At 42.9% G+C, this 12,178-nt stretch overlaps 1 protein-coding gene across 1 annotated transcript; it reads right to left on the bottom strand.

The window, feature by feature from the left end:
* Positions 1 to 1,580: 1,580 nt before the first annotated feature.
* On the bottom strand, positions 1,581 to 2,804 carry LOC311050560 (kelch domain-containing protein 3-like; the record flags this gene model as incomplete). Its single annotated transcript, XM_084064646.1, has 1 exon — positions 1,581 to 2,804. The coding sequence occupies one exon, from the start codon at positions 2,802 to 2,804 to the stop codon at positions 1,581 to 1,583; it is 1,224 nt and encodes a 407-aa protein (XP_083920772.1).
* Between the last annotated feature and the right edge of the window lie 9,374 nt (positions 2,805 to 12,178).

The raw sequence follows: 12,178 nt of genomic DNA, 5'->3' as shown, positions 1-12,178 counted from the left end.
GTCCCTCGGGAGGTCAAGGCCAGGGGCAGTGTTTTCCTGGCAATACAATAATAACAATAAGGGATAATATGGAGTATGTTTGTAGCCAAAGGCTTGCATTTAGAGTGTGTTCCACTTGTAACTCCACTCTCTCACCTATTCTTCCATTCTTGAATTGTATTTAGTTCAAACTCCCTTTATTTCCATTTTTACAACTTTCACAACAGGGATTGATAGTTTCCTCTTCTCTTCTCTTCTCTTCTCTTCTCTTCTCTTCTCTTCTCTTCTCTTCTCTTCTCTTCTCTTCTCTTCTAAGGAATGGACATTCTTTCTGATGAAGGCATAAATGGTATTTACTATATAAAATGCATGAGGTTACTTATTTTATTTTATCAATGTTTTTTTTGGCTCAAGTGCATTTAGTGTTTGGCTTTGTATTTAGTGTTGTATAGAAATGATGAGATCATATAACTAACTGTACTTGGTGATTTATTTACTATGAGTTACTAATTTGAGAATGAATGATTGAGAAGCGTATTTATGTTATTTATACTTATCTTATATACTTGTCCATTTGTTTGGAGGTCCATTTGTTTTGTAGGAAGATACTGAGACACAAAAGATGTTCACCTTTCTTGGGATGAGAGAGTTCCTTCCTTCAACAGGACTGATCTCAGGCTTTTATGTAGCTTATAACTAAGCATGGTCATGATGATCCGGAAAAGGCCCGGAATGGTATCTACACAAGAATTCTACAACTGGCACTCTATGACACATGGGCAGACCACAAGTAGGTACATTTTATTTATATAGCACTTCTCACAGAGAAAACTCACAAAGTGCTTTACATACAATAGAAATACAACAATTAAAAAGAATAACAGCAGCACAACTGTACAATAAAACAAAAAAAGCAGACGTATTACAAAGAAGAAAAAACATCAAGGATATTCCGTGAATGTCTGCCGACTCTGCCCAAACAGAAGTGTTTTCAAGTGGTTCTTAAAGATGCCCACAGACACTGCAGCTCTCAGGACTTGCGGGAGGTCCTGAAAGGCCTCCCGTGGGTCACGGACAAGGTCATGTAGAGAGAGATGAGGCTGGCTGGGCACTGTGTCAAGCACTGGAACTGGTGGTGAGCAAACTGACACTGTCGGAGCTAACCTAAAGCACAGCTAGGGGGGAAAGAGACACACTACCTACGTAGCCACACTGCAGCATGACAGTGGAGCTTGCAACACTGCAGAGCTTCTGATGACTCTGATGCTGGATAGAAGGGACTCGGGAGTGGAGAACAGCAATCCAGGAGTCCCGAATTGGTATTGGCTAGTCCGCACTCTCACATCACCTCATCGCAATACGTAAAAAAAAACACAAAGGTCTCCACCTTTGCAAGCCATTTTCCTCTCACTCCCAGTTCTTTACAAACATGTTTCCTTAAGTCCGCTTCCATAGCTGTCCGTTCCTTCAAGCATCTCTGTGTTCTACATTCATTCCTGATTAAGTTCAACTGGGAGTACAAGTTTATATTCTTTTGCTGCCATGTCTGCCCTGGCAAAGTTCAGTTGGTAGTAGTTCTCTGTTCTCCTGTATGATGCTGCTTATTTCCTGGTGGATATCACGAGCAAAGCCTTTTTAAAGACAGAGCTCTCTTCGTCTTTTCCTCTCTTTTCTGCAGTTGTCATATATTTCTTTCTCTTGCTGTTGGTAGTCATGGCTGCCAGTTCCCACCTGATGTCGAGTGGGAGTCCGGACTGCTCAAGACCATACTGAATAACTGCAAGCTTGCATAATGTCTTTAGACTAGGACACAAGTCTAAAATGTACAGGTCAGACATCTCTGCTTCATTTTCATCTTCATCTTCAAGACCTTCAATGTCCAGTGGAACGGGTGTGTATCTGTATCTGTATCCTCCAAAGAGGATGATAAGATCTCCCACCATGCAACAACACATCCTACACATCCAAAATGGGCTTTTCCCCCTGGGCTCAACCTTCTTCCAGGAGAAGGTCTCTGGACTAAATTTCCACAGATCATTGAAGCTCCGGTCCAGCAGAAAGTTGGAGCCACCAAATATGTACAGTTCTCCATTGTAGGCAAAGGCTGAATGACACGCCCGTCCTTCTGTAAGAAGCTGTGCTGAAGACATGTTCAGCCAGCAGTTGGTCTCTGTGTCAAACACTCTGATGTTGTTGTAGTTTATGTGAATCTGGTGTGCTGTGCCCCCGAACACAAACATCTTTGTCCCTATGATGGTGGCAGAGTGACATTCTGAAACGGGCGCTGGAGTGCCGCTGGAGTTAATTATAGACCACGCCATTGTGGTTGTGTCTAACTTGTGGATGTCATTGTAGGGGTATTTAGTCAGCTTGTTGAATCCTCCAAAGATATACATGACTTTCCCCAAGACACAGGCTGAATGGCCGCACCTCGCCTCTGGAACAGTGCCATAAATCTTGGAATTTAACCATCTGTGGGTGCTGACATCAAATGCATAAAGGACATTGCAGCACTCTCTTGTGTACTTAAATCCTCCCCAGATGTAGATGACATCTTCGATCAGCACAACTGTGTGGCCATCGCGCATGGATGGAACCTCAAGAGGTCGTTCTACTCTTTCAGTTGTCACTGGGGGTAACTTGATCCAGCGTAGAGACACTGTGTTGAAGACCTGTACCTCAATCTGAGCCCTGTCATACATGTATTTAGGAATGTGTCTATCCCATGCACAGTACCCTCCAAAGGAGTACACCTTGCCCCCCACTGCCACAGCAGCATGAAGGTGTCTGTTTGGGCCTTTCAGATGCACTGTCCAGTGCAACATTTCATAGACCAGCGGAACAGTGTTAAAGATGAACCAAGTCTTGCTCTGTGAAACAATGAAGTCCTATTGCTTAAGCTACCATTTATATTGGTACTGCGGCATAAATGTCAGCCGAAGTTTGGCCAATTGGTGAAGCCGATACGTTGGGCTAGTCAATGCTGTCTGTTGACATGGTTACTGTTAAACAGCTTGTACACTGCGTCCGTATTTGGCCCAAAATGTACGCAAAAAATAAAAACGTTTTACGTTAAAAAATAAATACGACGTGTAACTTTTGTCATAAAAATCTTCGGATCAGGTTTGATTTTTTGCGATGGTACAATTTAGAATGGCAATTAAATGCTTCAAAAGTGTGTGTGTGTGCGTGCATGTGTGTGTGCGTGCGTGTCTGCTGCCAGCCTCTGTTCAGGATTAGTCGTCTTCTTTTTAATGTGGCTTCAGTCCAATATAGCAAAGCACCAATGAAACCATTAGGATAATACCTGCCACTCCTTGATCAGCAGGTGAAACTCTCCTGGCTCTTTACAAGATTTTCAAGTGGGCCCTGATCCAGAAAAGGTTGAGAACCACTGATTTAATAGACAGACCCATTGTAGACAGCTATCCTCCTACAGAGTGACGCTGTAAAAAGGATCGAGGTTGCGCCTGCCTTAGTCAAAGGCCACTAAATAAAAAACTCACCGATCTCCTATAAATACCTGGGTACTCACATTATGCAAAACAAGACTGGAAGGGGAACACCAATGCCATCTAAACAAGAAAAGAATGACATACAATAGGGCTTGTAGATCTGCTATTTACAAAAACTTTTGACAAAATGTAAAAAACGTGGAATGTTTTTGCAAACATTTTTAGACCACAAATGTTATGCTGGTCCCTGGCACTAACCCTGTGGTTGGACATATACAGTCAGTGGAAAAAGCATTCACATTTTTTACTTTAGTAAAAGTATCAATACTACAATGTAGAAAATGTAGAAATACTATGTTAGAAGTAAATGTCCAGAATTAAAAATGTACTTGAGTAAAAGTACAAAAACATTGGTATCTAAATGTACTTAAAGTACCAAAACTACAAAGTAGGCTACTCATTATGCAGAATATCCCATTGCACAAGTTGTCAAATATATGACATCTTTTGAAAATAGCAGATCTACAAGATCTGTGAGCTTGTAGATCGGCTATTTTCGAATGGACAAAATGTATATGAAGGTGAAGTGGTTAATGTATGTTTTGTTATAATAAGCAAAATCTACAAAGGAACTAGTAACTGAAGTTGTCAAATAAAGGTAGGCCTATTGCGCACATAACAGGCCTTCACATAACGTACATAGACCTGGGTGCAGTACGTTAGTCCGACAGCGCATTCCTCCGACAGCGCAGCGGGTTAACATTAGCCCTAGTACTGTAGTAGTTCAGGTGACACCTTGTCCAAACAATAACTATACAGAAAAAAAGAAACACTGTGGAAACACGATCGCATCGTCCGTCATCAACGTCATGGCTGAACGTCAACCTGGTTTTTGCACTTTCTCCATTACAACCCGTACATCTACATAAACGTTCAGGTTTCAAATATAAAGTGCTAACCACATGGCCATGGATGTTGCAATTACGGGCCGTCAGAAGTACCCGTGTCTTCCGTATTGTTCAATGAAAAGCATTCTAATTCGATCAGTGGCCTCTTTCTCTGAATTTTCTCCATGCATTCAACTAAGCGACCCTAGCGGTTGGCCGTATTGCACTGTGATACATTGTAACTGTATGAGGAAATGGCCGTCGATCGGATTAAAATGCTTTTTATTGAACAACACGGAATAAACAGATACTGTTGAGGAACCATACATATACGACATCTCTGGCAAACACACACACACACACACACACACACACACACACACACACACACACACACACACACACACACACACACACACACACACACACACACACACACACAACACACACAACCACAAGAAATCAAGACAGCAGCGTCATGATCCTCACCCCAGCCAGCAACAACAACAAAACAAGATTATGGCCTACCTTTCTTTGAGGTAAACTGTGAAGAATAATATTGCAAAAATAGGTAACACACAAACAAAAACTCCTCATTTTGAGTCACGAGCGAAGAAAAAGTGTAGGCTTAATGTGTGTGTGCAACACGTGTGTGTTGTTGTCACGTGACTACTAGCAGCGTGCCTGCCGGCAGGGCATGCACGCGCACGCACACACACACACACACACACACACACACACACACACACACACACACACACACACACACACACACACACACACACACACACACACACACACACACACACACACACGCGCGAGATTGTCGCGGGGGAGGGGCTACTAGCATGGAGCTAGATGCTATAGCCCGAAGGGACAGTCATGGGTTTGATTGGTTGTTGTTGGTTGTCAGGGCAATATCACAACCAATCGGTGGATGGCCAACAAATGATCACACGTTCCAGACCCTTTTTTAGCAAAAACGCCCCCTTTTTTCTACAAACAGGGAATTCGCTACCCAACCCCGCCCCTTTTTCACCGATGCCCCGCCTCTCTTTAAATAGCTTCAGAGGTTAACTCCCACATTCCGATCATACCGCCACATCTGCGTAGTAGACTGGAGCTACTCTCCAGTCAAAAAAGATGCCCTGTCTAGACTTTTCTTATTGCGGAAACTCAGATATTTTTGTTAGCAGCAACCTCCTGGTGTTTATTATCAGAGCATTTTAGAAACCGTCTTATTTTATGCAGTACTGCAGTATGAGGGTCATCCTCATTTTAATAGCCTGAGGAGCACCTTTGAGGATCAATAAAGTATATCATCATCATCATCATCATCATCATCATCATCATCATCATCAAGCCAGGTCGATATTGGTAATGGCTATGTATATATATATACACCTCACGCTAGATCCTTTAAATCAGAGGAACAGATTTAATTAAGAAGAAATAGTACTGGAGCACACAGGCAGCCTTTTTTTTTATTGCAGGTGCAGACTAACATTTCAATGATATTACATCTTCATCAGTGTCAAAGAAACAGACAGAGGAAGTGTTATACTTATTGGTTGTTATAGTAATCACCTTATAGCCTATGTCTGCATTCCACCAATAATCAGTGTGACTAACATAGATAAACATACCACAATAGTCCAACCATGTAGAAAATCTACAGCAGCATTACATACATAAACATATGTACATGCATGTAGTTTACACTTAGAAAACCCATTAAATGTCAAATAAGTGTGTAATTCTTTGCTTGTCTGATAATAAAGGTAATAATGCTTTTTGTCACATTTTTACAAAGTTGTTATCTCCGCCAGGCGAAGGCTCTGTATTGAGGGCATGTCTGTCTGTCTGTCTGCTCGTCTACCTCACGCAATAAAATGTTACACTATCTATATGATGCACACATATGCGTGAAGTTTTGGCTCATTTCAAAGGTTATGTAAGCACTCTTTATTTTTGTTCCACCAAAGCGATTTATGTCCGTTTGTTTTGCTGAAAATGAAAGGGTTCTTCTGCAAAAAAAAAGAAGCTCAAACACCGAAAGTGGAACATTTTTCAACTCTTGGTCAGATAAAAACGGCAGATGTGAACGTGCAGCACCTCGTCATGCTGCTGCTGATTTTGGAACTTGTTACTGTAAGTCAGTAGTTATAATATATTGCCAAATTCTGAAGCAAAGCCCAAAGGACGCATGGGGGAAAGTCAGAATCATTTCATTTAATCTAAAAACCCCAATTAAAACGCTTCTGTGTGAGACAGGGTGATCAAAACAGATGGGTGGATATACATGAAGGCAAAAGCCAAAAGAAGGCTTAGAGCATCTGGTTGAGATAGGTGCATAATGAACTCATCAAAGATATCTAATCATGCTGTCAATGTATGCCTCTGCAATAAAAGTTTTCTTGGTATTGAGCTTGAAGCCGATCTTCCTACACTCCTTTTCTCCTGCCAGTAGTAGTTCCCTTCCTCTGTCTGCTGTGTCTGAGACTAGGGCAATGTCATCTGCATGGTCGAGGTTGGTGATTATGATGTAACAAACTCGCTTACTCTGCCTCGCGATCAGCATGAACCCCAGTGTCTCCTCCCTGCATGCCACTGATTGCGAGTCTCGGGGCATGGTCCATAGCCACAATAAACAGAAAGGGGGCCAGGATATCACCCTAGGACACCCGTGAAAATCTCAAACTCTTTTGCCTCACCAGGTCTGAACCTTGGCGCTCGTCCGACTATAGCTTGTTGCTATCATCTGCACCATCTTATCAGGGACACCATAGGCCTGGAGAATGGTCATTTGTGTCAAAAGTTTTTATGGAAGTCAATGAAGGTGATCCTCGCTAACAGTTTTTGCTTCCTGACAGCTTCCCTTCCAGTATCCTCCTCAGATCCACTATCTGCTTTACTGTTGTGCGCTCAAAAGCCATTAACGTTACCAAAGCAACAGGTCACAACTATCACAGCCTTTGGAGCACGACAAACTGACACTCTGACTCAAAGTCAAATGGCTGAACGCTTTTAGAATACTTAAACGGCTTAATGAAGCAAAGGCAGCAAGAAAGGATTTCAGCACCTAATAGGGAGGCTAGCCTATACGTCATCTAAGAGATCATGGCCATGATAGTTGTTGCTATGCGATTCTTGATGCATGGTTATAGAATATATGTGTAAGGATGACAACCCTAATGGTCAGAGGAATTAACCACTTTCAACATGGCATCTCCATTATTGGCATGCCATTATAGGCGAAACTCTTCCACTTTCCATATGCAATAATTGCACATTTTGACCAAAGCAGGGAATTCTGAGCATTTCGAATTTAAAGGAAGCTTCGGGTAAACCAATATGCAATGGTTAAATACGGTAGCATATATGCAAAACATTTTCAAAAATGAATTTAAAAAATGTATTTGTGAACATGGAAACGTATTTGCACAAATAAATTATATATATATATATCTGTATATTTGTTCCACATAAAACAGCTCTATGTTGAATCTTCAAGCAAAAACACACAGTTAACAGAATCATCTGCCAAGAGAGATCAGAATCAACGTCGCCTGTGTAATCCATACACACACCGCCCTTTTACTTTCAATATTGGTCTTAGGAAACTCAGGATGCTTAATATTGACATAAATGGCATTGATCCCCACGTTACCCAAATGGAGCTTGTCAGGTGCTTTGATGACGGCCTGGAGGTATGCATTGTTTAAAATTAATAGCTCATTGATCAGTCTTATGGATGCGACATAAATAGGAATGGCAACCATGTGAACACACAGACCTGTCTTCACACAGACGCTGCTATCGATCGCCCTTCTCCTGGTGATTGCCCTTTAATATTGTCAATGTCGGCCTGAAACCTTGCATGTTCAAAACAGTTACTTTTCAGGAAATGGAAACAAAAGAACCTGCATTGTTTACTCACAAGCTCTTGTTGATATACTTTTCATTGATATTAAATATCTATAAATCCCACACGCATCTCTATTTTGGGAATTTTAGCCTAATTATTATGAAAATCTTTCATGCATTTTCAAAACATTTGAAAAGTTGTCGTCTTTATTTTGGCCATTGATTGATTGATGTCTTTATTGATCATAAAATAAAATCATATGTCATAGGCTGACATGTATAGCCTAACAATTATCGACGTCTTTTGTGAATTAAACAAATATATATAATAAAAAATAGAGCTTGTAGATATGAAATCTAGGACATTCATTTGTGAATAAAAACCAAAAGAAAAAACATAAGATGAAATATGATGATACAAGGTTTCTGCCCGACAGCAACGATATGCCTCTTATTGATCTCGCTTCTCTGGTGATTGCCCTTTAATATACAGGATGTCAACCTGTCGGAGAGTTGTATTTCATCCGTGTGTGGAGGGAGAGCGAGTGCTTCTGCGTGCGTGCGTGCGTGCGTGCGTGTGTGCGTGCGTGCACGTGTGTGTGTGCGCACACCATGGTGTAAAGTGACTAAGTACATTTACTCAAGTACTGCACTTAAGTACACTTTTGAGGATTTTTTACTTAGCTGGAGTATTTCCCATTTTCAATACTTTTACTTCTACTCCACTACATGGCAAATATTATACTTTTACTCCACTACAATTACAACGTAGTCACATCGCAACGCCTTGTGAGCTTGTAGATCAGCTACTTTCAAACATTTTAGTAGCCTACTTTTACTTTTGGAACTTTAAGTATATTTTACTCAAGTAACATTCTGAACACAGTCCTTTTACTAGTAACAGAGTACTTCTACATTGTGGTATTGATACTTTTACTTAAGTAAAAAATGACAGTACTTTTTCCATCACTGTGCACACATATGCGTCTTGTTTGGGAGAGGCAAGGAGTGAAACATAATGAATTAGTCCAAGTGACAGACCAAAAGACAGCCAGTGACCACATCAGTGATTCCATGGGATACCTTTAAGAATTAATTTCTCAACATTATAATCTGTCAGGCAGAGATCATTTTTCTAGTTCCTCATCTGTCCTGTAGGGGACACTGTTGAACTGTGGCAGTGGTCAGAGCAGTGAGTCAGAGAGGGGGGGGGGGGGGGGGGGGGGCAGTGGCCAGGGATGAGGCAGTGTCCATATGTGTGACTTCTTCCAACTCTGCTGCAACTGCCTGAAGTCACTGGTTAATTCCCACAAATTTAATGAAGACTGTGGCGAGGAAGTCACTTGTTGTTAATTACTTCACTTTGTTAGACTTTATTTTTTGTGTATTCCATGGTTTCATGCATAATAAAATAGTGTGTGTGCGTGTGTGCATGCACTCAAAAGCGTCAGAAAACAGAGGCAGATAAGAGAGAGGACAGAAAATATGCAATGTGTGTGTAGCCTATACCTGTGTGTGTCTGAAAGGACAAACAATGCCCGAGCGCTTCATTTGTCCTTGTATACCTTTACATCAGTGTCTGTGTGTGTGTGTGTGTGTGTGTGTGTGTGTGTGTGTGTGTGTGTGTGTGTGTGTGTGTGTGTGTGTGCGTGTGTGCGTGCGTGCGTGCGTGCGTGCTTGCGTGTGCGTGTGTGTGTGTGCGCGTGTGTGCGTGCGTGGGTGTGAACATGTTTGCGTATTAGCTTGCATGTCCTTGCCAGCGTATGAGCAAACAAAGTAAGCAGTCACTTTGAATTAGTGAGTTTGTTCGAGTTTGCGTTCTTGCACACGCTACACTACACATCCATCATGTGTGATGTGTGAGTGTGTGTGTGTGTGTGTGTGTGTGTGTGTGTGTGTGTGTGTGTGTGTGTGTGTGTGTGTGTGTGTGTGTGTGTGTGTGTGTGTGTGTGTGTGTGTGTGTGTGTGTGTGTGTGTGCGCGTGTGTGTGTGTGTAACCCTGTGAGTTTATGCCCTCAGACAGAAGGCAGAAGGGTATGTTTGGGAGAGATAAATAAATGAAGTGGTGACAGCTCTCCTCTCGTTCCCTCTTCCCCTCTCTCCCCCCCTCTCTCTCGCTCTCTCCCCCCCCTCCCTCTCTCTCTCTCTCTCTCTCTCTCTCTCTCTCTCTCTCTTTGTATCTCTCTATTGTGACAGCTCAAAGTCTGTCAAACAACATAGTTGGCCGTTGCAACAGGAAACACTGCATGCATGTGACCCGTCATATTTGCTGACCTAAGCCAGAGAGAGAGAGAGAGAGAGAGAGAGAGAGAGAGAGAGAGAGAGAGAGAGAGAGAGAGAGAGTCTGAAAGCAGGTCAAAGTAGACCCAGGATTCGACCTGATACGTGCTTTTATTTATTACCAGGTATGTTTGCAGATACAAGGGAATTGTCAGCGGAGCACTGAGAGGGCAACGGAGGTCACTGGGATCTGTTTGTTGACATGCATTAAAACCAGTGGTGGAAAAAGTACTACGTTTTTTTACTTACGTAAGTGAAAGTATCAATACTGCAATTTAGAAATACTATGTTACAAGTAAAAGTAAGGAATTCAAAATTATTGTGTGTACTTAAAGTAAATACTTAAAGTCGGCTACTTAAAGTACCAAAAGTAGAAAGTACTCATTATGCAGAAGGTCCCATTTCACAAGTTTTCAAATGTATAAAAGTCCTTTGAAAATAGCAGATCTACGAGCTCACAACACGTCGCAAAGCGACACGTTGTGAGCTTGTAGATCGGCTATTTTCAAATTTACAACGTATAGGTCTGAAGTGGTTTTGTAATAATAATCAAAATCTACAAAGTAACTAGTAACTAGGGGTTACGTAGGTAACCCCAGTTTTCTTAGTTTCGTAGTAAGAAACTTACTTATGGGATATCATCGCCCTCTAGCGATGCCACAGAGCACAACACATGAACTCCCGGAAACAGTCTTCTATTGGATAGGGTTCTGTGACGCAAACCGGAAACCGGTGGGGTATAAAACCCCCTGCGTCACTAGGTTCGTCCTCTGATACCCTTCACTCTGCTTGCTAGTTGAAGCGCACAGAAGGGGTTTCTGGTTTCTGGAGGGGATTCTTACTACGAAACTAAGAAAACTAGGGTTACCTACGTAACCCCCTAGTTCTTCTTTATCGTTTCTTCTTAAGAAACTTACTTATGGAACACATAAACGCCCCTGGGGAGTCCCAGACAGCAACCCTACCAAACCTGTACGCCCAAGGTCCCTGGTCATGCCTCTCGGCAAGACCCCAACCTCCGGACGCATGACCCCTCGGGTCAAAAGGAAGGGAAGCAAAACAGACAGAACAGGCAAGCCAGGCCTCTCCCAGAGAGAGCCAGGCCCCTGTCCCACCCTTTTCATCCCTGGACCTGGCCTAACCAGTCCCAGGGAGGCATAAGGAGACCACCAGCCAGGAGAAGGGAGGCCAGCCAAAGCACATGCAAACCTCTCCGGACCACAGTCCCACCTTACCCAAACCGTGAAAAACACCTCAGGTGCCATCATGGTTGAGCCAGGGTCACAGAGGCCAAGCCTCTGGCAAGGTTTCCATGACGGACGGCCAGCAGTAGTAATTGTGCCCTCCAAGGGACATGTACCACCTCTTTGACTGCCCCCAGTCATTCACTAGCCCTTCACGGGCCAGACCCACAGGTCCTAGACCCTGGGGGACCAGTGAAACACCTCATCCCCGCCTTGCCTCAGAAGATCTCTGAAAAGCGGGAGAGTCCAAGGGTCAGTGTAGAGGAGAGGAGCAATCTCCGACCTCCATACACCCCATGCTGGAGCCACCAGCAGGACCGTCCTACCCTGGACCCTGACCCGTTCCAAAACGGAAAGGATCAGCTCCAAGGGCGGGAAAGCATACAGCAGTCAGCGAGTTCAAGTTCCTCGGAGTACACATCGAGGAGGACCTAAGATGGGAGACGCACACCACACACGTGAAGAA

The sequence above is a fragment of the Gymnoscopelus microlampas genome, assembly GCF_963454915.1.
Source record: "Gymnoscopelus microlampas genome assembly, chromosome: 8".
Taxonomy (NCBI): domain Eukaryota; kingdom Metazoa; phylum Chordata; class Actinopteri; order Myctophiformes; family Myctophidae; genus Gymnoscopelus; species Gymnoscopelus microlampas.
The sequence above is the reverse complement of the archived record's forward strand: the minus strand, read 5'-3'. Positions and strand labels throughout refer to the sequence as shown.